This window comes from Micromys minutus (assembly GCF_963924665.1).
Source record: "Micromys minutus genome assembly, chromosome: 1".
In the NCBI taxonomy this organism is placed as follows: domain Eukaryota; kingdom Metazoa; phylum Chordata; class Mammalia; order Rodentia; family Muridae; genus Micromys; species Micromys minutus.
Window position 1 is genome coordinate 247,842,070 of NC_137969.1, and position 24,078 is coordinate 247,866,147.

The following is a 24,078-nucleotide window of genomic DNA, read 5'->3' on the forward strand; positions in this document are numbered from 1 at the left end:
CATTTCTTTGTGCCTTTAATTCTGTATGTTCACTGCACAACTTTTAATTGTACAGTACCAGCTTATAATGTGTAAAGCAGTGACATAGACTCTAATAGTTTCTGTCCGCCGTAGTTTTTTTGTCTATTTGACACTACTGAAGTTATCAGGTAAAATAACCTCAGTTGAAAAAAATGAATCATTGCCTGTAGGCAAGTCTGTAGGGTATTTTCCTGACTAATGATTGATATGGGAGAGCCCAGCCCACTGGGGCGGTGCCATATCCGGGCTGGTGGTCCTGGGTTGTACAAGAAATGAGACTGAAGCAAGCTGTGGAGAGCAAGCGAGTAAACTGGTGTTCCCTCTGTGACCTCTGCTTTAATTCCTGACTTCAGACTCCTGCTTGAATTCCTGCACTGACCTCTTCATCATGGACCCTAAAGTATAAGCTGAAATAAACCCTTTCTCCAAGTTACTTTTGGTCATAGTGTTTTGTAACATCTGATACTAAGGCAGTTTCCCTTAAAATTTGTTAAGTTGATACCCTTGGTAGTTTTTTAAAATATTGTTTACTTGTGTGTCTATGGGTGGAGGGGTTGACTGTGTGAGTAGTAAGTGTATGACAACATGGGCATGTGAATGTCAGAGAAGAACCAGTGAGTTCTTTTATCTGTATATCCTGTGAGTTTAACTTAGGTTATCAGGCCTTGGTCACAGGTGCCTTTACCAATTGAACTATCTTGCCAGTCTGATGCTTGATAATTTTGAAGGTACTGATTTTTAAGAGGTTCTATATGGAATTCTTATCCTACCTAGTATTATTATATTGCACATTGTTGGGAATCATGTTTGATTTCCTAGGTTTTTTTTTTTTTTTTAAAGGATTTATTTATTTTATATGAGTATGCTGTAGCTGTCTTCAGACACACCAGAAGAAGGTATCAGATCTCATAGATGGTTGTGAGCCACCATGTGGTTGCTGGGATTTGAATTCAGGACCTCTGGAAGAGCAGTCAGTGCTCTTAAACACCGAGCCATCTCTCCAGCCCCCTACAGTCTACATTTTTATACTCATAATTCTGTGCTTGTTTTTTTATCTGTGCCAAATACCCAAGGAAAATAAAATTCTAAGGAGGAAGTCTTGATTTTGGTTCTGGCTCAGGTTCTACCACTGAGCTATCTCTTTAGCCCCCAGAATTAATATTAAATCCATATTACGGTACCTTTAAGATGGTTCTTGTTCCTTTTTTGCCAAGATTTCTTTTTACTGCTTAAATGACATTTAAGTATATAGGCATTGTTTTAGTAAATAATTATTGTAATTTATTTAATTGCTTTCAAAGAATAGGCAGCAAGTTAAGTTTCAATTTTAACATAGAATGATAGTGTGTGTTTGATTGGGTAGTTGCTACAAAGTGGATCTGTTGTAGGGAGAGCCACACCCTGTTCCAGGTTTCCAGTATTTGGAGTCAGAGATACATGAGCAGTCTGAGCTTTGTGTAAACTGTATGGCAAACTATTTAAAAGAGTAACTATTTGGTAAGACACTACTGCAGACACGTCCTCATGTGTTAGTCATTTGCTCTTTCTTTCTGCATGGCTGTTCTCTGTTGTTCTCAGTTCTTCTTGGGGTGTTGAGACCAGATCTCACTGTAGCCCTGTCTGGTCCGGAAATAACATCTTTACGTGTGTGTGTGTGTGTGTGTGTGTGTGTGTGTGTGTGTGTGTGTGTGTGTTTGATTGGTTGGTTGTGGGGGGGTGCTAAGGGAGTTGTTTGGTCACGACACAATGTGCATGTAGAAGTTCATGACAGATATAGCCTGTGGGAGTTTTTTCTTAACCATCATGTGGGTTCTTGAGAGAGAACTCAGATTGTCAGGCTTAGCAACAAGTATCTTTAATTACTGAGACATCTTGTCACCTCAGTTAAAAGGTTTTAAAATTAGATTTGTTTATATGTTTGCAGGCACTTAGATCTACGATTCTAGGGATTGTGGGAGTTGGTTTAGGGTCCCGAGGTTTGGTGGCAAGTACCCTTTACTTTTTGAACTATCTTTCTAGTTCTTTTTGTTTGGCTTTAAAAATGCTGTCTTACTCTGTAGCCTAGGTTAGCCTCAACTATATGTTTTCCACCTCAACCTCTCAAATACCAGAATTGTAGTATTGTGTCAGTTTCCTTACCTTCTACTGTTCTTTGAAGCTAGGAGTATGGAACATTCCATCATGCTCTGCTTTTGAAAGTCACACACATTTGTGCAAGATGTTATGTGCTGTTTCCCATCTCCCAAGATAGCTTTTCTGTAGTACTTCAGGGCTCCAAACTCATGACTACTCTCTTTCCTCAGCCAGAGTGCCTGGATTTTAAACCTAGAGTCACCGTGCCCAGCTTGTTATGTTCTTAAAGATGTGTTGTAGATTAGGTGAGCCCGATCTACCTGGCCTTTAAAAGTGTTGCTGAGGCTATTGTGTTTCAGGGTCAGAAGCTTTGAGAGATGGATGGCTAGAGCTGAAGCTGTTTGGCTAAATGCTTTTTGAAAGTTGGTGTCTGCTTTTAAGGTTTGGTGAACAGTGCCACATTTCACTTTAAAAGGATAAACCAAGCTTACTTCTGTTGGGACACGTAAGAGCAGTGTCCCTACCCTTACCCTTTCTTTCCTGAGACATCTTTCTAGGCTTTGCTGACCTGATTTTGCAGTGTAGACCAGGCAGGCCTTGAACTTGTGCTTAACTTCCTACCTGAGCCTCTTTAGTGCTAGGATTTCAGTCTACATTTAATATGTATATAGGTGACTACATTTTAAGTTGAGGTAAATCATATGATTTATCTCCTCACCATTTTTGCATAGAGACTAATGTGGAACCCCCCTCCCCAAAAGAATAGGATGAAGTTATTTTTACCTCTTTTAATTTAATGGAGGAGTAACCTTGAATCCTTTATTTACCTCAATTCTAAGGTTGTAGGCACGCCACACCACGTCTTATTCTAGATTAAAGAGCTTTGTGTGGGTTTATAAATCTAAACCTGTTTCCTCCTACACTGATAAAGTGACCTTGACAGGAAAGTGCCAAGCTTTTGTGTGTTTGATAATAAAACTGAAGGGGGGGGGTGGGATGGGATGGTGAGTACTAGTGAAGCTAATGTGATTTGCATTTTGCTAACAATCTAAACTGAACTGATAGGCAAGGAGTTTATAACTGCCAGGGTGAAGAAAGCAGAGGAACATAGTTTCTTTGCTTATACAACCCATACTTTAAAGTTACTAAAATGTGATCTCAGCACACACTTGTTTGTGAAAGTGCTGTATTAAACAAACCTAGCTTAGACTTGGTTTTGTTTTTACCTTTACTTAATGTTAAAACCTCTTATGAGACCTGGACACTGTGGCACATTCTCATCCTGGCATACCCAATCTGAAGCAGGAAGGTGAAAAGTTACAGCTTATCATGGGCCACATGGGAAAATCTTGTCTCAAAACAAAAATAAAACATGTTATTTATGATTACATTTATATACTGGCATAGTCATGGGGCTGTAGTTGGAGACACTCAGCGGAGCAATGAGTGTCAAGCAGTGCTGGGTCCGTGGGTAAGCGTGTAAGGTTGATATTCTTAGAGTTGGGAGGGTGGTGAGACAGCATCTTCCTGAGAGCTATCTCAGCCTGTCTGCAACTCACCATCCTGCCTCTGCCTCCTGAGTGGTTGACTTAGTTATGTGGTTTCAGGGCTGTTTCATATCAGTTTTAAAAACATAGTATTTAAGACATGAATTCAGTTAGACTAACCATATCTTAGTCGTAGACACTGTATAATTTTGAAAAATAAAATCTTTAGTTTTTTTTAGCTTTAAGAAAAGGCTTGGTGGATTCCTGACTTTTGAAGGAACATGGCAGTTCAGCAGGCTTACAGTTGAGGACAGGTTGAAGAGACTGGAAAGTTCACTGATTGATGCAGGAGATAAATCAGATTCTTATTTATTCAATAAATGTGACTCTAGTCTGAATAAAAGCTGACAGAACACATAAATACATCAGGATGCAGTGATTAAAAGACACTATGTGGCTCCTCACTAACAGGCAGAGTGAGCTTTCTGGCTCGCTTACTTCTGTGTTGGTATTAGACAAAAGCAGAGCCCAGTGGGTCTGTGCATAAGAGTGTTCTGGCATTTAATGTATAGTATTAGATGTAACTCTCTAAAAATGTGTCAGAAACTTAGTATGAATACAGCTCTTTCCCTTAAAATTGGATTTGTCTGTGCTCTTTGCCCCATTACATATGCCATCCATCCAGTCATATGCTAAGTCTCACTTAGAGAGTGTCTTACATCAACAAATAGCATTTGCTTTTCCTTTCTTGAGATAGGGTTTTGTAGACAGTCTCGTCTCTACCTTCTGAATGCTGGGATTACTATACACCAGATGCCTTGCTGAAACACATTCTTTTTCCTGTAGTATTTATCGGGGCTTTAGAAATAACAGTGCAAAAGAATTACTGTTAAATTTGTAAGAGATTTCCTTTTTTTTTTTAAATTGCACTCTAGCAGTGCATTTTGTATTACATGCTTTCTGGTAGTGTGTTGATCTGGGTTCTTGCACTTATTTTGGTGTTGAAATGATGTTAAAGTTTCTGGAGGAGAAAAAATAATTTATTGATATATTTGAATTTCAAAATATCTAGGGATATATTCTGTTGTGAAGCAAAATATCTTTTTAAAGTAAAACTTTGGAGCCTAGCATGATGACACATGCCTGTAGTCCTAGCATCCAAGACAGACAGGAAGGCAGTGTTAGCCAGCCTGGGCTGCACTACAGCTCCTGTCTGAAATGGGCAGCATGGCGAGGAGTGGCTGTGTGGAAGTACCTTCTGCTGACTGGCTTGTTCTCCATGTGCTGATTAGTTTCAAATGGGAGAAATTTCTTTTGCCAGTAAAGAAAGTTTATCCAATTCCATTTTTAGTCCAGTTACAACGCAGGGATCACAACAAACGCAGCCGCCACAGAGGCACTATGGCATTACCTCTCCTATCAGCTTAGCAGCCCCCAAGGAGACCGACTGCCTACTCACACAGAAACTCATCGAGACGCTGAAGCCCTTTGGGGTTTTTGAAGAAGAAGAGGAACTGCAGCGCAGGTGAGGAGTTAGTTAATACATGAACCATGTGCTTTAGCATGCTTATAGTCAGTAAGTTTTAAGGCATTTCCCACTCTCAGTAGGTCAGCTTACTCTGAATCTTTATGTTTGTTTCACTCAAGAGTGGCACTGAAAAAGAACTTGTTTTCTATAAGGAGTTCTGTTGCTATAAGTATGATTTCCTAGGCAGAGGAGAGGCCAAACAGTCTTGGCTAGGGCTTAAAAACATTGCACATTGTAGGCAAGTGCTGCCACAGAGCAACCCTTAGCTCAGTGAAAAGTTTTTTGATGTGGGCTGAAGATGGCTCAGTAAGTGCTAGCTGCTCTTACTGAGGACCTGGGTTTAATTTCCAGTACTCACTTAGTAGTTTTCACACATCTGTAAGTCCAGTTCCAGGGGATCCAGTGCCCTCTTCTGGCCTGTATGTACAAAGCATGCATGCAGACATACATGCAGGAAAAACATACATAAATAAAATTTTAAAAAATTCTGGTGGCCCTTGATCATAATGCAGGAGAAAAGGAAATGCTTAAAGAGTATACAAGCACCAATGCAAAAACACTTAAATTTCTGATCTGTTATTATAAAATGTAAATTTTGAGGCTGGGTGTGGTAGCCCATACCTGTAATCCCAGCACTAGAGAAGCAAAGGTCAGCATATTCCTGTGATTTCAAGGCCAGCCTATATTGCGTATTTAAGCCCTATCCCTAAACAAAGTCTGATATGGTAGCACTTGGGAGGTAGAGGGAGGATTGTGAGTTCTAGGCCAGTCTGGATTATGTAGTAAGACCATGTCTTAAAAACAAGAAAAGTAAATCTTAGTAAGTCACTTATTACAACTTAATTTGTAGTGAGTAATAAATAACTAATTGCTTTATCAACAGGATTTTAATTTTGGGAAAATTAAATAACCTGGTGAAAGAATGGATACGAGAAATCAGTGAAAGCAAGGTAAGGTGATACCACAGAAGTCAGGTGCTGTCTTCTCTGTTGGCTTTTCTTGACTGGATTCAGTCTTTGCGGGTTGTTTGTTTTTGAGATAGGGTTTTGCTGTATGTTGTCCTAGAGCTCACTATATAGATCAGGCTGATGTCAGAGTCACACAGGTCCACTGGCCTCTACCTCCTGAGTGCTGGGACTTAAAGGAGGCAGCACAGGTAGCCAGGATTGAAACATCTTTAAGTGTGCCATTCTTATTTGTAAGTTTCCAAGTTGTTTGTTATTTTGGAAGAAGCCAACTGAAATCAGTGAATTTTCAAGAAAAAATTTTTTTAAATACTTGCTGGTTACAGTATTTTAACAGTATTTCAAAGTTGGACCTAGTAATTGTGAACTATTGCCCATTCATCTAAGGATTCTCAGGGAAGGATTCCCCTGATTAAGGTGGATATGGCATTGATCTTCAGTTCTACCACTTGGAAAGTAAAGGCTGGAGGATTAAGAATTTGAGATTAGCCTGGGGTGTATTGTAAGAGCCATGTCTCTAATCAAAAATGAAAGTGGTTTAAAATGTTCATTGTATTTTTTATGTCCCAGTTCTGGATTCGGTACCTAGAGTACTTGAGAATCTTCACTATTTTTTAAAAAGTTCTGGAATAATTATTTTTTTGTTTGTTGTAATTATTTATTTTTAAGTTTATGGATGTTTTGCCTCTAGGTATAACTACACCATGTTTCTGGTGCTTGAAAAGGTCAGGATGGGGCAACAGATCACCCTGGAACTGCACTTCCAGTTTTTGTGAGCAGCCATGTGGGTTGTGGGTCCTGGGAACTGAACATGAGTATGCAGCCAGTGCTCCTACCCATCAAGCCATCTCCAGCTCTTGTGTTGTCCCACCCCTGCCTCTCCCCCCCCCCCCTTTTTTCTTTCTTTTTTTGGTGTGCTTTTAGAATTTTTTTTTCTGTTTTAGATCATCATTGTGATATTCTCTGAATCCGTGGCACTGATACTGTACTCATTCACACAGTTAAAGAGCCTCGTAAAGGAGAAAGGTTTTAGAGCTGTGTGGTGTGTATTTGACCCATTTCTTAAAAGTTCTATAAATAGCAGTAATTTTTGTGCTGTAATAGAAAATGCATGTTTAACTTATATGCAGCTGAAAAACTCAAAACCGAGGGAAGAAAGACTCACAGGACAGGAGGTGGTAGTAACTTAAAGGGAGAAATAAGTTACTTGGTTTTAGTAAATTGACAATGTTCTTAAAATATCTTTATATATTTTAAACATTTGGATAAAACTTGAACTAGAGCATTCTAAATTGCAATCTTTATGTCCCACATGTAACTTATTAACAGTTTTTTGATAGAAAAATTGGAAAGGTAAGTTTTATGGGCTGAGCAAGAAGCGTCCAAGCTTAAGTGTTTTTAATCATTGAAGTTGGTACTAGTCTTGTGTAGGAAACATGGGTTTATTGGAAGACCTTTTTCTTAGATGCTTAAAGACCCTAGTCAAGTAGACAAAGCCACAACTGGGTTATATCTTGATAAAGGGTTTTAGTATGTATTTAGTATGTATATATTTAGTATGTGTGTAGTAATTAGGTGGGCCTTGGACCGCACCACCTGGATCCATTGATGACTTTACCTACACCTTCCTGGTTGTGGGAGTACAGTTATTGCCACTACTCCTGGTCAGAACTTCTTGATTGATTGATTGATTGATTGATTGATTTTTTTTGTGAAACTAGGTCTGCCTTGTCTTTTGAGACAGGGTTTCATGTAGCCCAGGCTACCTTTGGCCTTCTGCCTCATGGTGCTGGGATTTTAAAGATATGTTCCACCCCTGCTGTCATGGGCAGTTTGGTTCTTCCCTCCCAGTGACTGAGAGGCCCTGATACATTTCTTGAACCAGTGCTTCTTTAAGCAGGTGAAACAAGCTTTGTATTTAATGTTTTCATCCGTGAGCAGCATTAGACTTCACCATGTTACTTGCCCCTTTCTGCTGTTGTTCGTCTTCACCTTAGAAAGTCCCTTGGTTTGCCTTCATGTCATCTCTGAGTCTGTCTAAATTGCACAGACGAGATACAATATGCTATAGTGTTTGCCTGAATTTGACTGGTTTTGCTTAACATGATTTTGGTTCTATCCATTTTCATTCAAAAGATGAATTATGTACATATTTTAATATTTTTATGTATGTCTATGTACCACATGCATATCTGTGCTTAGAAGTAAAGTGAGAGTTGGTTGTGAGCCACCATGTTGAGTGGTGGGAACAGAACCCTGGGCTACTCTCCAAGAGTGGTCATTGCTCTTAATCTCTGAGGCATTTCTCTAGCCCCTCAAATTTTACTCTTCATGGCTGAATGAACTGTACTCTGTATATATGCCATAGTATCTTATTTATTTTGCTGTTGTGGATAGTTGTATACAGATGTGCAGATATCTATGGATACATACATACATACTGGGCCATTCTGTGAAAGGCAGATAGATGATGGACCCACCGTAAATCCAAACCCATCTCAGTGTCCTGTGCTACCACCAAGTATTGTTGCTGTCATCTTGCCTCTTTGCCTGTAGGCCACTAATACTGAAGCAAGATGCACACTGGAAAAGAAGAAAGGCCTGTTTGGTAGAAATTAAGTTTAAAGCCAATAAATCTTAGAATTTTTCTGCCAGTGTTCCATTTCATGAAGACTGAGGGCCAGTAGTTTTTATGTTACCCATATAGTGTTTTTATTTTGTTATTTATAAAGCCAGGTAAAAATTTTTTCCCCATATGGTTACTGTCCATAACTAAGTGGATAACAGCCTGTGAAGGTAGTTCCAGAACTACTCATTTTGGGGCAACACTGGTTCAAGGACACAGGTTTTGATGAGAGAAGGCTGCAGCTGTGTAGGTTTATCTCTGGGACATCTGTTGGTCTGTGTATTATTGTTTTGTGTCAGTTTCATGTTCTTGCTACTGGCTCTAGTATAATTTGAAATTAGGTATCATGGTTCCTCCACCACTGCTTTTCCTGTGTAGGATTACTTAGGCTAGTCTGTGTTTTTTATTCCTCCATGTGAGTTTTGTTTTTGTTGTTGTTTTTAGTTCTGTGAAGAGTAATTATAATTTCCATGGAGATTGCACTGAATCTGGAGCTCACGTTCACTAGTATAGTATAGTATAGTATAGTATAGTATAGTATAGTATAGCTGTACTCACAGTGTTCCAGCCCATGAGCCTGGGAAGTCAGTTTTAGTATTGCTTTGAACCAATAATTTTATTGTTTTTTGAGGCATGGTCTCTGTAGATAGGCTAGGTTGTCCTCCGATTTATAGTTATCCTTTAATTTCAGTTTGCCAAGTGCTGGGACTACAGTTTTATGCCACCATGCCTGATTGAACTAACAAATCTTAACTTATTCAAATGTTGTGGAATCCAGAGTGGACTTGTACATTGGTGATCTTCGTTCTTGCTTGTCTTTCTGAGAGCTAGCATTATAAGATTGTGCCCGGCAGATTAGTGATTTTTGATTCAGATCTCCTCCCTCTCCCTCAGGTTTAAATTGTTTGGTTTAACAGAATGAATGCTCATTCCTCTCTTGTGTTCTTGGAATAATATGGATCTGTCATGAGTGGCAAAAGGCAAGGTCTATGGTTGGTTTTCATCCATTGACTGATGTCACTGTTTAGCATGGTAGCCCAGACTGACGTGGAACCCAAGTCAGTCTTCCTGTGAATATTTTTGGATTTCATAACACTTTTTATTTCAAACTTATTACACTTACTTACTTTGGATATATGTGTGGAGGTCAGGACATTTTGCTGGAGTCACTTTTTTCTACCATATGGATTCTGGAATTTGGTTACCCAGGTTGTCATTTGTAATTGGGAGTGCTTTTCTATACTGAGTGATCTTGATAAACCTATTTTTAATGTATGTATGTATTTTTTGTTTGTTTTTTAAAATAGGGTTTCTCTATGTGGCCCTGCTGTCCTGGCACTTAATTTTAGGCTGGCCACCAAGAGTGGCCTGCTCTTTCTTTTACAAGTGCTAGGATTTAAGGCATGCACTACCGCTGCTTGGCATGTACATATATTTTGAGATGGGGATTCTTATAGGCAGGCTGGCCTCGAGGTCTATATATAAAGGTGAGGATGACCTTGAGTGTGGATCCTCCTTCCACCGTCTCCCTGGTGCTGATGGTTACAGGTGTGTGCCACCCTCTCAGTTTTATGTAGAACCGAGGACCAGCTTAGGATTTGATGTACACTTAAGGAATCTGCCACCTGAGCCACATTCCTGCTGCTGCTTTTTAAACATTTTATAATTCCATTTTTTGGAATTAATAAACGAAACAAAAAATAATTAAAAGACCCTCCTTATAAATTAATAAATAACAACTGAGAAATAAGTTCTGCCATTTGCATTGGTTTCCCTGCTTTATTAACAACCATTTGTTTTTGTTCAACAGAATCTTCCACAATCTGTAATTGAAAATGTTGGAGGAAAAATTTTTACATTTGGATCCTACAGATTAGGAGTACATACAAAAGGTAAGTAATATTTTGCTTATTTTGAGCTAGTAGAACTTTTATTTCATTAAGATTTTGACAGTTTTTATGGAAGTGAATCCTTAAGGAATTTTAATTCTTTGGGATCAGACAGCTTCTATATACCTCATGGTCTGTAATGCGGTATATTAATAAACTCAGTTTACCAGTGGAGTAAGGCATATTTTCTGTATCGAACAGCACTTGGCTGGTTTCCTGCATTGGAAAGTGGGCGCATAGCAGCTTCCACTGTGGTCTATGGACAGTTATCTATAGATTCCTTCTTTTTAAAGAGTATCACTGGATGTGAGAAGAAAGTGTCTGAGCTCTAAGAAAGTCTTGCCATTTTCTTGTTCTCATTTCTTTATCGCAGAACCAGTATGACCATAACTACTGTTGGTCACATTGAATATTTACTTTAAAAAATACGTATTTCCACATGGATTTTCTTATGCCTTTATTTGTATATACCACATGTATGACAGGTACCTGCAGAAGCCAGAAGAAGGCATTGAATTTGCTGAGGACTGGTCTGAGCTAGTAGAACTTTTATTTTATGTGGGTTCTAGGAACTAACTTTGTGTGCTCTGGGAGCTCAGCTCTAACCATTGAGCCAGTTTACCAGCCCCTGTAACTAAGTTTTTAATCTTCATTATCTTTTATATTTATTACCTTTTCCCCTTTGAAACAGGGTTACTCTGTGTAAACCAGGCAGTCCATGAATTCAGAGATCTCACCTGCTTCTGCTTCAAAGGTGTATACCACCACCACTACTACCTGCTTGATTTCACTTTCACAGATATGAGTCAGAGTCTTAAAAGACTCAGGCAGAACCAGTGTGTATAGCTCAGGTAGAAGAGGTCAGAGAGAAGACTCAAAAGCAATGGCCAACGATGCATTGTAAGGTGTCTGTTTAAATAGGACTGTGTATGGCTTGGTACTCTGCTGTCTCTGTCTCATGGCTTATATAGTATGTTTACTTTTGATATGTGTTGTGTGCCTTGTGCGTTGCAGGTCACTTTCTTTTTATAAAGAATTATTTAATGGAAGTACACCGTCGCTATTTTTAGATAGAGCCGAAGAGGGTATCAGATTCTGTTACAGATGGTTGTGAGCCATCATGTTGCTGGGAACCGAACTCAGGACCTCTGGAGGAGTAGCCAGAGCTCTTAACTGCTGAGCCATCTGTCCAGCCTACGCAGGTCACTTTTTTGAGTGGATGCCTAGTCTTGTACATTGACTGGATTCCATTGACATCTCTTTTTAAGTTTTTAGTTTTAGTACTTTAAGCAGAGAAGCACTGAGCTCCATTGAAAAGGACATAAAGGAAAACTGTGTTTGTGACCAAGGATTAGTACTTTCCAGGAAAGTTGTGGCTCACCCTTCTTTTGATCTGGTGGTTTTGTTTTGTTTGTTTGTTTGTTTTAGGATTTATTTATCTATTATATATAAGTACACTGTAGCTGTCTTCAGACACACCAGAAGAGGGCATCAGATCCCATTACAGGTGGTTGTAAGACACCATGTGATTGCTGGGAATTGTACTCAGTGCCCTTAACCACTGGGCCATCTCTCCGGCCCCATTTTGACTTGTTTATAGAGTTCATTTTAAATACAGTATGTCTGTATTAATTAGCAGTAACTTTCTCTACTGGCTGGTTGTGATTGTCAGGTGAACAAAGTTTTAGAAAGCTTGCCAATACCCTGTCAAGTAAATCTTAGGCTGTTCCTGATAAGGTTTTTTCTGTACTACTGTGTGATGGTTGATTTCCTTTTTTTAAGGTGCTGATATTGATGCATTGTGTGTTGCACCAAGACATGTTGATCGAAGTGACTTTTTCACCTCATTCTATGATAAATTGAAATTACAAGAAGAAGTGAAAGACCTAAGAGTATGTACATTATTGGGGCAAGAGAGAAAGAGTTAAATGCCTTTTATTCTGTTGAGAAATGTATTTACAGGTAGAGGAATTATTTAATTGAGCCGTCATTTGCCAGGCAATTTTAAATACCCAGCATGCATTTGTCTTTGTATCTTACAATAAAACTAGAATGACAAACCTGTAAACTCTTTCCAAATTGGGACATGGAAGCAAAAACAGTAAGTAATCTCTGAACAGCCACATTTTCTATCATAGAAATGGAGGAATTTGAACTCAAGGTTGGGGTGTTAAAGTTCATAGCTAAGAATTTATTTTTGTTGGGAATTATGCTAAATTATGTTGAAAGAATAATGTGTCATATTTTAAAAAGTAGCAATAGTAGCCATATAGCTTATCTGTAATCCCGGTATTTGGGAAGTAGAGGCAGGAGGAGCAGAAGTTCAGGGTATTCTCAGCTGTGTGGTTGGTTTGAGGCCAGTCTGCCTCAGACAAACTAAGTAAAGGGTAGTAGAAGCATTTAACATGGGCTGTGGTGGAGCTTCAGGAACTGATCTTGCTCACTTCCTCACAGGCTGTTGAAGAAGCGTTTGTACCAGTTATCAAACTCTGCTTTGATGGAATAGAGGTAAGGCCTAGTCCTGGTGGGCAGCTTTTGGTGTGGGCTATTCTGAATCTTGTCGGTTTAGATTGATATTTGGTTGCCAGTAAGAATTTGTGAGTTGGTTAATACCAACAGTTTCTTTGGTCTCGGAAATGGGTGTCCATTCTTGGTAAAGCATGTATATTAGGTAGGTTCTTTTCTAACTCCTAATGGAAGTGAGAACAAAGGACTTAGTACTAGAAGCTACTGCAAAGTAGTTCTGTGGTATCTTCTTTCTATGGGAGCTTTGTGTCCTAGTTCAGTCACTAAGCATGCAATCTGTTTTTGCAAATAGCCTTCTATTAAGGTTAATTTGTTAAATACTTTCAGAAGATGGGGAGAGTGTAAGAAGGCAGAACTTTTAAGTAGTTTGATGGAGTTAGTGCCCCACCCTACCTAGGGTTTTTGGAGCACAGAAAGGTGTTGCCACAGAACTGATTCTCAGTTACTCTACTTCTGTTGTGAAAGTAATGGTGTCCTGATGATGTTGCTGATTATAAAACTTGATCCTGAAAGAATGATTGTTTTTTTGTTTTAAAAATATAGTTGCAGAGCCCGAGAAATGGTTCAGTGGTTAAGAGCACTGACTGCTCTTCACCACAGGTCCTGAGTTCAAATCCCAGCAACCACATGGTGGCTCACCACCATCTGTACTGGGATCTGATGCCCTTCTCTGTCATGTTTGAAGACAGCAACAGTGTGCTCATAGACATAAAATAAGTAAATAATATTTAAAAAAAAGAATGTTTAATAATAGTTGCAGAGGTAGTTTTTAGAATTGCTCTATAAGATAGCTAACTTATGAAAGGTTGAACTATTGGTTTTAATAAGTAGCCAAAAATGTTAAATTTAATTAAGAATTACATTCAAATCGTTTTTTTACTTATAGCCAGTGTTTAAACATAAAAAAACCTATAATTAAAATATAAGGTGACTACCTACTGTTTTTGCTTTCTTGTTATGTGAAAATAAATGAATATGAGGTTTTTTTTTTTTGAGCTCATTGTGAGTATATCTCCCTCATATTTTACTCCTTTAAGTATGCAGCCAGCTTACAGCTCCTACAGATGCTAAAGTAGCACTTAATTTCAGTGTATGCATGTAGCAAAGTCAGTAATTAGGCTTCTTAATGGGTGAAATGACCTGTACTGTTTGTTAGGTTTCATTTCATATCACCGTTTCCATGCTTTAGCCTGTTTAATGTGCCTGTGTATACAGCTTGGCTTGTCAGGAGGCTGATGTATCTATCCACTGCAGATTCATGGTCGACGAGAGGGCTTTAGGAATTTTTTTTTTTTAATAGAAAATGCTGTAAAATTAGTTTGACAGATGTGGAATGTTAGATTTTATTTTTGTTTTAGATTGATATTTTGTTTGCAAGATTAGCACTGCAGACTATTCCAGAAGATTTGGACCTACGAGATGACAGTCTGCTTAAAAACCTAGATATAAGATGCATAAGAAGCCTTAATGGTATGTAAAAGCCTGCTTCCTTTTGTAGGAAGTCGGAGGGCTTTTTGTCAAATAGTAGATAAGTTTTTAAAACATACGCTTTGTAATGAAGGCTTTTATAGCCAGTGTAAATGCATAATGGATATAATAAAGTATTCATTACCTGGAAAGATGACTTGCTCACTGATGACCTGACACTTTTCCCTGTTATTAGTGGCATATTAGATCCTTAAAAAGACTGACGTAATGTTGGTAGCGATTGAGTGTAGCCCTCATTGCATTTGATAGTTTCTTTATAATCTTATCAGATAAGGGAAAAGGGTTTTTCTCTTTAAAAATAGTTAATAAAGCTCATTACCAGTGCTTTGGGACAACTTTTGGAAGCCTAGGTGGACTAATTCCTCAGGGATTGTATATGGGAAAAAGTCATGAGTTGTAAGTTTGGGAGTAGGCAGAGTGCTAGGTGTGTTAGTTGTGGTTTAGGATTGTGCTGGTACAGGAAAAAACTACTTGATTTTATGCCTCTTAACTCTATTGGATTCACATAGTCATTCTACTGAATAAGGTTTGAATTTGAGCATAGTCTTGGAAAATTGTGATGATATTATCATAACACCTGTGAGGCTTACCATTCTGTTTCTCTTACTCCTGTTAATCAGGTTGCAGGGTAACCGATGAGATTTTACATCTAGTACCAAACATTGACAACTTCAGGTTAACTCTGAGAGCCATCAAACTGTGGGCCAAACGTGAGTTCAGAATTTGTTGGCTAGCTTATTAAAAACATTTAAGCTCTTCATCAGCACTAACTTAATCTTTTTGCTTTTCCCTTATCAACAGGGCACAACATCTATTCCAATATATTAGGTTTCCTCGGTGGTGTTTCCTGGGCTATGCTAGTAGCAAGAACTTGCCAGCTTTATCCAAATGCAATAGCATCAACTCTTGTACATAAATTTTTCTTGGTATTTTCTAAATGGTATGTTTTTAGATTATATTACAATAAAATTGATTGTAGACACTGAAGTTTAGTCTTATTTCTGTGACATTTCTACAGCTGGTTTCAGATCTCAATTTTAGTTTGTGGGCTGAGGGTATAGCTCAGTGGTAGACTGCTTGTCTGACACGCACAAGGCCTTGAGTTTAGTCAACAGTCCCGCCAAAAAGCCCAACCAATTTTAGTTCAAGACACAGCTACCGTGTTGGGAAGAGACACTATGTGAAAAGGCAAACCTAAACTCTTTGTTTCTTTACCCTAGTTCCGCCAGGGTCATAAGGCAGATAAAGCCTATGCTACTTGTGTGAGCTACCCTCCAAATAAACTCTGACCTCTTAGTTACTGTTAATGTGTGCTGCCATCTGCTATGTTGGTAGGGTGGGTGGAACTCACATACGACTCTCTTCATCTGATTGCTTCTATCCATCCATAGGCTATTATTTGTGTGATTGTGTTTTACCTTCAGCAGGTCATTACCTTGGCAAAACCTTAAAGGTGTCACTTTTACAAGAATTAAAAAAAAAAAGTTAAGTGACTGAAAAATAAATGTAGACACCGGATCCTTTGATACTTGTTAGCCCAGGAGAGATCCATTAAAGTCTCCTAATCAAGATACATATGTTGATGAGTTTTGATATAAGGAAAGTCCAAGACACTACCAATTTGTGATAGTTACTTTGACACTAAGAGTTGGGGTTTTAGTCAAATTAAAGAGATTTGTCTTTCATATTGCAACACCTTCCTTTCTTTATGTGAAGAAAGAATTGTTCCTTTGTAGTCATTTGGTAACAGACTCTGGATTTAATTAATAGCTGCTGCTCTTTCCAGTATAGTTCTGCTGCTTTACCTTTGTCATGGAGAGTGAGGTGTGGCAAGGTTAGAAGCAGAACTTCTCTTAAGGTGATCCACAAATATTTCTAGGAGGCCAGCTTGATTTATACAAAGCAAAAGAAGCATTTTTTCTTCTTTGATCTTTATGCTTGACTGAAGTGGCATTAATACATTTTATAACATGACTGTATTAGATATAGTAACCACAGGAAGGACTGTCCTTGTTAACTTTTACAGTTACTCCTAGCACCTTAATGATTATAAGTTATAAGTCACTTCACATGTGCCCGTGGATGGAACTAGTGTGAAGATAGGAGTTTTTCCTTTAAATGGGATTAGCCTTGTTAGAGGTTGATGTGAACACACTAAATGTCTTGAGGTGGCACTTCTTTATTTGAATAGTGCTTTATCAGTTCTTTGGCAGAACAGATGTTTGACATGAGTTTGAGAAAGTTATTATGATGTAATTTCATAGAGGAATATTACGTAAACAGAAAGGGGTGAGAGGCTGTGGTGTATATGCCAAGTGAGTGATGCAGGGTTGCATTCACAAATGCTGTTATGTTTAACAGAAACGTTTAGATGCTAATGTCCAATAGTCTTATCAAGTGCTACAATCTTTTTGAACAGGGAATGGCCAAATCCAGTGCTATTGAAACAGCCTGAAGAATGCAATCTTAATTTGCCTGTGTGGGACCCAAGGGTTAGTGTATTATTTTTTCCCCTACAAATTCACACTGTTCAATAACAAAAGTCACCTACATAAACAAGGAGGCCGCCCAGTTCTTAGAAATGAGTGGACGCACCTGTGTTTCACTTGTTGTAGATGACCTGCTCTCTAATTGTCCTTGGGTGTGAGAAGTGTAATGCTGTACCCTGTAAACCACATTTAATTGTACACAGTTGATACAAATTTCACTAACAACTTATTCCATATAGCACTATCTTGTAAGTCAAAGTTGTATGGGCATTTGTGCTTAAAAAAAAAAATAAAAGGATACTAAAAATCCCTGTATATTTTTTTATTTGATCTAAGTATTTTGTTAAATTGGCTTGTTTTAGAAAGCGCTTGCATAGTGTTTTATGTAGCGTATGCTCCTAAGCAGGATCACAGTGACTATGCTATAATGTAGAGTCTGGTTTAGTGTTTCAGAGATGCAGAAATGTGTTAAGGAAGATCATCTATTTTGTTACAGATAGCATTTACTGCTTATACTTTTTAGGTGTTAGTAACACTAGCTTTATTAGTTGATAAGAGGAATTCCTTGGATTCAAAACTTTACAGGTTTTTGAGATCATAAAATTTTTTTTAATTTGTTATTTATTACAATATCAAAATCTTTTAATATTTGTTGGGCTTTGCCCCAAGCTGTGTGCTTTCAAGTTGCCTAAGCTGCAAGGCATTTAAGGGAGAGTGTAAGTTGTAGCTGCCTTTGTGGGGATGAACCACAGAGCGCTCTACCTGTGTTAATCTTTACACTGACAGCTGAAGGTTGAAGGAGACAGTCCCATCTTACATAACAGGAGTTTTGTAAGAACGCTTAAAAGTGTACTTTTGCAGACACTCCTATGCTGCCAAATGCAGAAAAGCAGTAGATTTCCAACTACATTTTTCTGTTCTGTTTTGTTTTTGCCAGCAGGTACATGCAGTCAGGTTGCAAGGTAGTCATATCTCCATCATGGGAACAGACTGTTGACTAGATCTTTCATTCTGTAAAGTCTTATAAAACAGTCTTTTTACATGTTTTTATTTCTCAACTCCAGCTATGAATGAAGTAAAATGTAATCATTGGTTCAGTTTAACAAGGGGTAAAAGTCCAAGTATCTGTTGTATATGTACTTGAAGAAACTGATTGGCTGTTGTTGTATGTAGGTAAACCCCAGTGATAGGTACCATCTTATGCCTATAATTACACCAGCATACCCACAACAGAACTCCACGTACAATGTGTCCGTTTCAACACGGATGGTCATGGTTGAGGAGTTTAAACAAGGTAAGTGTTTCTGCTTCTCTACTTCATACACAAAGGGTCCACCTACTGTTGCTGACCCAGCTGTCAGCTAGTTGTGCGATTGAATTGAATTGCCAGTCTAGGTTTGTGTATTTATTTTTGATTATACATTGGAGAGTAACTCAGCAGTGATTAAGCAGTTTACTCTGACAGTATGTTGGAGAATGAAGCATCATTTAAAGACTTGGACGGTATGGCTTGGTTCAGGGCTATGTCACAGCCCTGTAACATCAGAGTTGGTGCCATTTTGTCCTCCTGGGTTACTCAAGGCATATACAGGCTTTTTACACTCCTAGGAAAAGAATTTGGAGTGTGGTTGGGACACAAAACTGCCTTTGAGAAGATCCTTGATTAAATTTATTGTAAATTTAAAGGTACTATTGTCTCAATTCTTCAAAGACTAAGATGACTGAAGGTGTCAGGTACCGTCTTCAGCTTAAGTTGATTTCCACACAGGGTTTCTAATGGGAAAGACCTCTTGGGCATTTAGAGATAGCAGTAAATTGATTTTAAAAGGCAGAAACATTATATGGGGAACATTTAGTTCCTCAGGAAACTACTATGCTTCACTTTGAGCTGCCTTGTAAGCGTGGGGGTTACTGATAATGGCACTGGATCAGAAAATTCCCCAGTGCTTTCTGCTAAGGTTGTAAAGTAAAACTTCCATTTGCTAATGTTTAGGACTATAGTAAATGCATGTGGTATGTTTAAAATTATTTAAAATTCTAGATTGCTAGGTTGAAACATACAAATATTCTAATATGTTTTTAATTTAGGTCTTGCTATCACAGATGAAATTTTGCTGAGTAAGGCAGAGTGGTCCAAACTTTTTGAAGCTCCAAACTTCTTTCAAAAGTACAAGTATGTATTTTAAGGCATGTCAGCCATGTTGCTCTTAAGTAGTGGTTTAACAGTGGCATATGTGATATTTCCTCTCACCAGATAAGTGGACAAGTTTCTCTCCAGTGTCTGTTGAATTTTTCTCATTGTCAAGAAGGACTTAGCATTTTTAGTAAACTGTCTTTTTTCCTTATCAGTACAGTGTGTTAACCTCACACTTTTGTTGCTTGATTGACTAGCCGTCCTACTGTGTGTCAGCAGCCTCAGTTCTTCTAGGTCTGTCACTTGTGACCAGGGTAGTGTCTGCATCTTAGCAGGCCAGTGAGCACTCAAAAAGTTAAGGTTCTCTCAAGAAACTTGTATGTTTAATTCTGAAAGCTTACTGGGATAGTTCAGAACATGCACAGACCTAATGGAATGTCGGTGTTTGGCTGATTACATGTTTTCAATAATTAGTAGCACATTTCCCCCTTCAAAAATATGTCTGCAAATAGTTTTCTAACAATTTAAGTGGGTATAATTTTTATTAATATCTTTAGTGTAATGCTTTTAATGCCTTAGAGGTTAAAAGCCTCATGAATTGTGTTGTGTTGAAAAAAAAATGTAAGTTACAATAAATTTTTAAAAAAAGAACAAAAACCATATATGGACTCGAGCTTTATTTGCCCTGGGCAGAAAATTAAGCAAAGTCCCACTTAAATTTTTGCTTTAATGCTTGAGACTTTCCTGACCATTTTTATGTTGGACTGTGTTTTGTTACAATAATTTAAGCAAAACTATTTTATACTTTTCCCAAATTAAAAGTAAGAATGATGACCTTTATGATGTCTCCGTGTTTTGTTTCTGTATTGCATGAAATGCAGTGATGGAGTCAGTTTACCTGTTGTGTTGGGGAGCGCTGTGTTGTCAGTCGGAGCAGCATAGTACCATAGTGCTCGTGTTCACTCCCATCTCTAGAGCTGTTGCTCATCGGCACATCAATCTGTTTCTTTACTGTTGAGGAAACAGTGGCGATCATTAGCAATCATATGTGCCAATACTTAAGAAATACCATACTTGAGTCATAGTTAGACCAAAAAGAATAAAGCCCCCAAAATTAGATGCCAGCTCTTCTGTTGCTGAGTCTCATACATGAGCACTTCTTTTCCTGTCTCATCCGTAGTTCAAAGAGCTGGAGAAAGATGGATTCTGCTTCATTAGCTTGGGCTTGAGGGAAGGTGAATGAATGCTAGCATTGACCACACCATGCTTTTATATCTCGGGACTGTGAGAGGCACGACACACACTGGTGGATCTTCATCACACCCGAGGCTTTGTTGTACCTCCTTGAAGGTCTTGGCTGGCAGGAGAATTAGTAATACTTAGGATACCTGAGGCAGTCATCCTTTTAAAAACTATGAAGAGGAAGCTGTCGCAATAAGTTTGTTTCACAAAATTTTAAACCCAAGTACCCTGGAGAATGTAAGATCTAACTGCTGTGCATGCATGCCCATCAAGACACAGTGAGGAATGCACTCTGCTTACAGTAGATAGATTGGAGCTGTAAACAGTATGTCTCTATGGGAAACACCAGCTACACTGGACCCTGAAGTGGGGTTCTTAGTTTGCTGTAATCAAGACCTAGAAGAATTGAGGCTGCTGACACCCAGGTTGGGTTTGTGTGAAGCATGCCTTGAAGTATTACCTTTTCTTCACTTAGGATTTTAATTTGTGTGAAATACTCCTGCTATTCTTGGGAGGGGGACCATAGAGATTTCATTCACCTTAAATGAAAACTCATCCATTTTCTAACAGTGGGGTGGAGTTTACCTGAAAGAAGGCATAGAATTGTAAATCTCTAAGCTTAAATACTCTATATTTTGGTAATTGTAGCTTGTTAAGGAACAAATCATGGGGACTAGGAAATGTGAGTAGTGGTCACCTCAGGTATTATGTTACACTAGGGTCAGGGAGGAGTGTACTAGGAAAATGTAATGATGGATGTGTGAAAATTAGCCTTCCGATTGCTTATAAAATCTGAGTTTATTTGGACACAATCTCACAATATGGGAGGGAGATAAAGGCAAGAGGACCAAGATTTCAAGGTCAGCCTGACCTACATAACAAGTTCAAAATCAGCTTGGAATATATGAGCATCCCCTGCTCCCAACAGAAAACCAGCAGCAGCACATTTTAAGTGAACTGTAATCTTGCTTATGACTTTAAAGAGAATTATAAAGATTTTGACTAAGAGATAGGTTTTTCTTTCAGTGCTTGGTATCTGAGCTGCCATCTATCCAGGTAAAGTACTGAGATGAAATGGCCAAGAAACCTACTTACAGAATGCTTTTTGGTAAATAACTATAACAACTTAAGTATTCTTAGAACTTTTTATTAGAAAAACACTCCACTACTAGATGAGGTATGTCCTTAGCCCGAGAACTTTTTTTCATAAATTTTAATTCATTTAATTTATATCTATATCTATAAAATCTTAGGGGAAAGGCAATCACAATGGCATTAACCCTAGATTTTTCTTGGAGACATTTGAACTAGTTGGTGCCTTGTGGGCATGAAGGGAATCACATTTTGGGGGACTACAAAATAGTCTAGAAATGCATCAGCTCTGGAGGGTTCTTGAGATTCTTGGGAATTGGATACCAGCTCTGGTGTTTTTAAAATGCAGAGTTGGGGACTAGGATACTCAGCAGTTAGCACTGGCTACTCTTCCAGAAGACCCGAGATCAATTCCCAGCACCCACATGACTGCTCACGACTGACTGTATCTCTAGTTCCAGGGGATCCGTCGCCTTCCTCTGGTGTTTGTGGGCACTTACATACATGGTACACAGATATACAGAGGCAAAATACCCATACATACAAAATAGAAGTAAAATATGTAAAAATGCAGATTTTTAAGAAAACTAATTAGAGATTTTTGGTTTCTTAGAGAAGTCACTGCTTTCTATTAAATTTTGTTAAAATATTTGCAGCTTATTTCTTTTAAACTAATTGATTTTATATCGGTATATTAAAATATAGCTACATATAAATTTATCCCATAAATCTTGTTACGAGATATTTGTTTGTAAATATGTATATGTGTCTATACAGAAGAAGAAATTTTACCCCCTCTATTGGGATGTCCTGAATAGTGAAGTTAAAGTATAGCCTTCAAAAATTTGAATTGCCAACAAAATTAAGTTCAAATAGATTGTATATTTTTGTGTTTGTAAACAAAATATTGTGGTACATCATTTGATCTTTTGCTGAAGATCCAGGTGTTCAATAAGAGTATTAATTTTCAGGGGAGTGAAGGGGAAAATGACTATTGTTGCTGGGTATGGTGATGCTGGCCTGTAATCCCAGCACATGGGAGATGGAGGCAAGCTGATCAAGTGCCTGTCCAGCCTGAGTAGTGAATAAGTTCACGTTAACTGTACTAAGATAGAATTGCAAAAGCTGTGCTGTGTGACACTCGTAAGGTTCTGTGTGCATGTCTGCTCTAGCTCTGATAAACCGTGAGAGCACTTGCATCTTCTCTTTCTCTTCCCGTAATGAGGTCAACTCCTTTAATGACTCAGTAACCCAGAAATGTGGTTAAGCATGTCAGGATTTTGCTTGATTTGTATGATTCTTAGTTCATGTTTCTCTGCACACAAAATGCATGAATTTTGAGTGCTTTTATGTGACTCTTGACTGTTTGTATTGGCTTGCTTGAACTAATGCTGACTAAATGGGAAAGGAAGTACTCAATTCTTTTGTTGTGGACAACATGGCTCCATAGCTGGGCACATTTCACATCTCTGTAGTCACACCTCATTTCTATGTGTCTTGGGCTCCTGATTTTTTTTCTCTGTTTCTATTAATTTAGTTAATTTTGGCAGTACTTTTCCACAGAGAGAAAAGCCAATCTATTGTCCAGGTGTCGTGTAATTTTTAGAACTGCATTTAGAGTTGCAAAGCTGTAAAGAATTTGAATTACCTTCTTCATAGATGGGCTTACTGTGGTTGGCAGTTGTGTCTGATTCACAGCTTTTGTGCTTGTGACTGGCAACATTACCTGGAAGATGGGAAAGAACACAGCCGGTTCTCAGACTTTTCAGACTAGATTATACAGACTGACACACCTTCCTGTCTAGTATCCACTAGGTAATAATGTCAGTTTGCTTTTGAGGGGAAGCTTTTTATGTAAAGTAACTTGCAGAATTTAGAAAAGATACATACAGAGTGATTCATTTTGTTATTTAAGAAAAAAGAATTGTCTAGTAATTTAGTTGTAATTGCTTTCAAAAGTCATAAGAATAGATGCTTGTCCATGGTGATGTTTTTCAAAGCATAAACTTGGAATTTCTACATTTTAAGTGTGGTTTAAGTTCTGAGTAGAAATGATATATTTTTACTCAAGACAGTCTTACTGTAGACAGCCCTTTGCAGCGGTTTATACCATTTGCGTGGGCAGGTGGAGGAGGGTCTGACTGCAGCCCAGCTTGGTTGATAAATACCATATGATGTTTGTTACTGGAAGTCTGACTTGCTTGATGCTATTTTTGAAGTATGTATATTAATTATTATTTTTGTGTCAAGAGCCCTGTTTTTTGATTTCCATGAAAATGTTTTACTTTTGATAGATTGAGTGTCTTCATTAATTTTTTAGGTAGAATCACTCTGTTGGAGTGTTGAGCAACATGAGTTACCATGTAATGTTTTCTCAACCTTGAAAGTTCAGCTGCTCTTTTGTAATTATTCATAGTTTGTTGTAGAAAATCTAGCTTGCCAGTAGTGAAACCATGGAATTTAGCTGACATGGTTTTATGTGCACACTGATTGGAAACCCCTTTGTTGAATCAATGTT

General features: G+C 38.2%; 1 protein-coding gene across 8 annotated transcripts in view; it reads left to right on the top strand.

The window, feature by feature from the left end:
- PAPOLA (poly(A) polymerase alpha) overlaps positions 1 to 24,078 on the top strand; it is a 47,246-nt gene that overhangs the window by 3,417 nt on the left and 19,751 nt on the right. For 4 of the 8 annotated variants that reach the window (XM_080915705.1, XM_080915708.1, XM_080915706.1 and 1 more), the window contains exons 2-12: positions 4,933 to 5,106; positions 5,993 to 6,059; positions 10,511 to 10,592; positions 12,372 to 12,481; positions 13,044 to 13,097; positions 14,474 to 14,585; positions 15,224 to 15,313; positions 15,405 to 15,543; positions 17,023 to 17,095; positions 18,266 to 18,386; positions 19,181 to 19,265. In XM_080915705.1, the coding sequence (XP_080771831.1) occupies positions 4,933 to 5,106; positions 5,993 to 6,059; positions 10,511 to 10,592; positions 12,372 to 12,481; positions 13,044 to 13,097; positions 14,474 to 14,585; positions 15,224 to 15,313; positions 15,405 to 15,543; positions 17,023 to 17,095; positions 18,266 to 18,386; positions 19,181 to 19,265 (1,107 nt within the window). Of the gene's footprint in view, positions 1 to 4,932; positions 5,107 to 5,992; positions 6,060 to 10,510; positions 10,593 to 12,371; positions 12,482 to 13,043; positions 13,098 to 14,473; positions 14,586 to 15,223; positions 15,314 to 15,404; positions 15,544 to 17,022; positions 17,096 to 18,265; positions 18,387 to 19,180; positions 19,266 to 21,494; positions 21,525 to 24,078 lie in introns of those variants that run through there. The other 4 variants (XM_080915703.1, XM_080915707.1, XM_080915704.1 and 1 more) reach the window with 2 other exon arrangements.